This window comes from Gracilinanus agilis, chromosome 1 (genome assembly GCF_016433145.1).
Source record: "Gracilinanus agilis isolate LMUSP501 chromosome 1, AgileGrace, whole genome shotgun sequence".
Taxonomy (NCBI): domain Eukaryota; kingdom Metazoa; phylum Chordata; class Mammalia; order Didelphimorphia; family Didelphidae; genus Gracilinanus; species Gracilinanus agilis.
The window spans coordinates 280,652,215-280,656,141 of record NC_058130.1 but is presented as its reverse complement, the minus strand read 5'-3'; the positions used below and the strand labels follow the sequence as shown (position 1 = coordinate 280,656,141).

Here is a 3,927-nt window from a genome sequence, read left to right as displayed (position 1 = left end):
TTAAAAAAGGAATTAAACAATATAGAAAATAGATGGAATTTGTCAGTTGGATCAAAACAGCTTTCAAATATTTTGTGTGAACATAAACTTCTCATCTATCACCCAAGGTGAGGTAGAGTCTGATACCAAACCTCAAAATTAAGGTGTTAATAAGGATCTGTCTTATGGAGAACTAATACCACTTGTTAATACAATTCAAAAAAAATTTTTTTTCTATTTGTATGTATTTGGTTGAAATAAGAAAAAAGTATTGCTTTTTAAAAAATCAATGATAGAAATGAAACAATGAACGGAAGTCTTCATATTGGTCAAAGTGGAGATGTGACACAACAGATCAGTGGGAAATCTGTAAATAATAATTGTATCCCTTCCCACCCCAAACATAGGCAGTGTTCTAAAAGCTCTCCCTAAATTTCCACGTGTTGCCTCCTCTTGTAAATCAGTTTTTCAATTAGCCGGCAAACCATCACCCGTAAACTTCCAAGAAAGTACAGAAATAAAAAAAAAATTAATAAAAATATTTGGTGAGCCTTCGAATTTCAGAGTTTCTTTAGACCTCCCTATTTAAAAAGCAATCACTTCTCACTTCATCAGTGTAAAACACATTCCACTGTTTGAAATAGCCACTTCACTCAGCTCTAGGAAGACCCTGAACCAGAACTTAGAAATCATGCCTCCAAATCATAGGACTATTCAAGTCAGCTTGCCATTTTTTTTCCTCAATAGCCGTTTTATTAGCGAGATATTTGATATGCTATTTGTTCTAATAAGACTGTCCTTTTCCCATTTCTCTTCCAATTCCTACCTCTATCCTTCCTTTGCATTCAACAAGGACTCACTTTAAGATTTAAGTCCTTTCCATACTTTTAGTACAACCTAAGCAAGAAGTCAGATCAACACAATATATAAATGCATTTTTAAATTATTAGTTTTGTTTGGCTTCAAGGAAAAGATATCTGGGCAATAAATACGTTCAATATAAATAGATTAATGGAGAATCTAAGACCCTAGAACATTTCCTTTTCGGGTGACTAAATTTCCTCTTAGTAAAAATGTATTAAGTCCCTAAACACTCCATCTACAGAGTCTGTAAGCACACTGTGTCAAACATATTTTCTGGTCTAAGGTCAGTTAGCTAGACCATTCTTTGTAAAATCCTACTATAATTTTCAGAGGAAACAAACTACAGGCCCCCTGAAGCCCTTCAAGTCTATTATTATTCCATTTCATTTGTTCACCAGAAATTTAGGTTTTTTGTTTTTTTTTAAGCACTGTTTAGTCTTTTAAAAGTTTATCTGACAGATTTTTAGAACTGCTCTGAAAAGGATACATTTTCCTTAAGGAGTTTAGTGGAGTTTTAAAAATTCATTGAAGAGGATGTAATTTGTTAGACCAGATTTTCTGCACCTTTAAATTCAAGAGCCTACAAATCTCTATCAAAAACGGTGAGATTTTTGTTTTGTTTTGTTTTGTTTTGTTTTATCCTTTAAAACTTCTCTAAGAAGCAAATCAAGAAGAGGGAGAAATATTATATTTATTTGCTGGGTTGTTGAGTTTTTTGGTCTTTGTTTTTTTATTGTTCATCATATAATTTCCCCACTTATTACCTACCTATAGTCATAATTTAGTAGCCCCTGATCAATATAATCAAATTTACGTACCACATCAATAGTCTAATTCCCATTTTACCATGGAAATTATGAGTTTGTGGACTCTTCAAGCATCTATTAAATGAATGGTTGTTTTTATAACAATTTAAGAAATTTCAGGAAAGGATGTGCTTCCAGAAATAAGAGCTTACAAAATATAATGGGGGAAAAAAGGCTAGGAATAAGGTATTCGAAATGCTCCTTGATAAAATGGGAAATGAAATAGCAATTAAAGGAATGTTGATCTTTTTAAATCTCATACTGCTTTCAATTTGAGAACCTCTTAACTTATTCTTAATATTATATCCAGAGGTCACTGGCAGTATATTTAACACTTCTTAGAACTATAAACATTTAGCTAATACCAACAAAAAGAAACTGATGTAAATCAATATCCATTTTTGGTCATCATTTGAAATTTTACTCCAAACTCTCAAAATGCTTTTAAAATTTGTCTATGTAGGAATCATGGCTAATCGGTTATGACAGTTAATTAAATATATGACATATATACTTGAGGGGAAAGGAAACGCTTTTTATATTAAATTACAATGTCACACGTTTCACTGGACAAAAAAACCCAACAATAATAAACTTTCCGGTATTCTTGATAAGGTCTGCAAGACTACCGAGGTGAATGCAGGAAGGGGGCAGATCCGAGTCCTATTCGAGGAAATGAAAACTTTTGGGGTTGCCTGTCTCATTTGAGAAGCGGGTAATGTTCTTCTCTCTCCTTTATTAATGATGAAGTTCAAAGTAATCCCCTGCCACAGTTTAATCTAAGAGAAAAAAACAGTTCTCAGAAACCTGTCTATAAAAAAGGCAGTTGCTTTCATCCCGCTGCTATCTCAAGGCCCTGAAACGAAGTTCCCGAACCACTAACACCAAAGACATTGCGAGAAAGGTCCGAATTTCAACCTTTCCATTGGTAACAGAGGGATCATTAAACACCACACTCCCGAATTCACTCAGAGCCCTCAATCCCTCCAGCCAGCCCCAAGTTCGAAGATTCTGAAGCCTCCTGCTTGGACGCAAGTGACAGACAAGTCATTTTCCCTCCTGGTGTTCTCCCACCGCATCCCAACTCTATCCCTCAGCTCCCAAGTCTCAGTTCTCGCAAAATCCTGGACACTGAGTTTCTGCCTGTCCCAAATACTCCCTACTACACTCTAGAAGCAATTGTCGCTTTAGGCTGTTGGTGCAGTGAAAGGAAACCAGGAGTTCCCCGTCCATCACCACTACCACCCCAGGCTCGTGCCAGAAAACTTTTACAATAGGTGAATTTGGATGAGCCAGACGTTTCCCATTCTCTACCCCCAATCCGTTTTCACCCAGCGACCCTCCAGAGACCGTACTAAACACTACGGAACGGGAGAAGGGGAGGGATTAGAGAGGGCGCTACATACGGTTATTGGGGTCGCTGGTGTGTTGGTTGAGAGGGATGATCTCCATGCGCTGCTGTCCATACAGGTAATAGTCCAGCTCCTCAGCTGTGCAACGGAATCGTGGGGTTCCCCTGTCGCAGGCGGCAGCCCCGCCGCTACACTTGGAACCAGAGACCGAGCAGGAACCGACGCATAAGTCCTTGCCCTGCAGAGCTCCCGAGGGCAGCACTTCGGAACTGGAGAGTGGCGCGAAGACCGGGAGCTGGGCCACTGGCAGGGCGGCCAGGCCGGCCAGGGAGGTGGCGGTAGCCGCGGAAGCGTTGACGCTAGACGAAGAGGCCGCGGCTGTAGTAGAGGTTGTTGAAGATGCTGGAGTGGAGGAGGCGGAGGAGGCCGAAGAGGACAAGGAAGCAGGGCGAGGGCGGAAGCTGTCTGCCACGGGCTCAGCGCGCTCGGGCGCCGGCGGTGGCAGAGGCAGTGGCGGCGGCTGACCCAAGACGCCGCCGCCGCTGCCCTTAAGCGGGGCGCTCTGGGGAAAGAGTTGCTGCCAGTGCTGCAAGTAGGCTGGGTCCACTTTCAGGAAAGACGATCCTCCGGGGTCTCGCGGCTTGAGCATATCGGACGCCTAGAGTCCAAGGAAGAGGGGCGGGGAAGGGAAGAGAAGAGTGAGCAGAGTTTAGGAGGAGCAGTCAGAACTGGGAAAGGATAAGTGAGAACACGCTGGGGAGGAGAAGAGGAGGAAGAGGAGGAGGAAGAAGAGGAGGAGGGAGACCTAACTAGGTGTCAGTCTCAGCCCATCCTTGGGCAGTCCCAGAAGGACGGGAGCAGGCTTGTAGTGATCTGGGAGAGAAGAGTCAAAGCTTCCAGAGTTCTGGGGAGAATCTTCCATAACT

General features: G+C 41.7%; 1 protein-coding gene across 1 annotated transcript in view; it reads right to left on the bottom strand.

Moving 5' to 3' along the window:
- Positions 1-3,650, bottom strand: part of PRDM6 (PR/SET domain 6) — a 155,404-nt gene extending 151,754 nt beyond the window's left edge. Inside the window, exon 1 of the mRNA XM_044657589.1 lies at positions 3,056-3,650. Coding sequence (XP_044513524.1) covers positions 3,056-3,650 — 595 coding nt within the window. The remainder of the gene's footprint in view (positions 1-3,055) is intronic.
- Between the last annotated feature and the right edge of the window lie 277 nt (positions 3,651-3,927).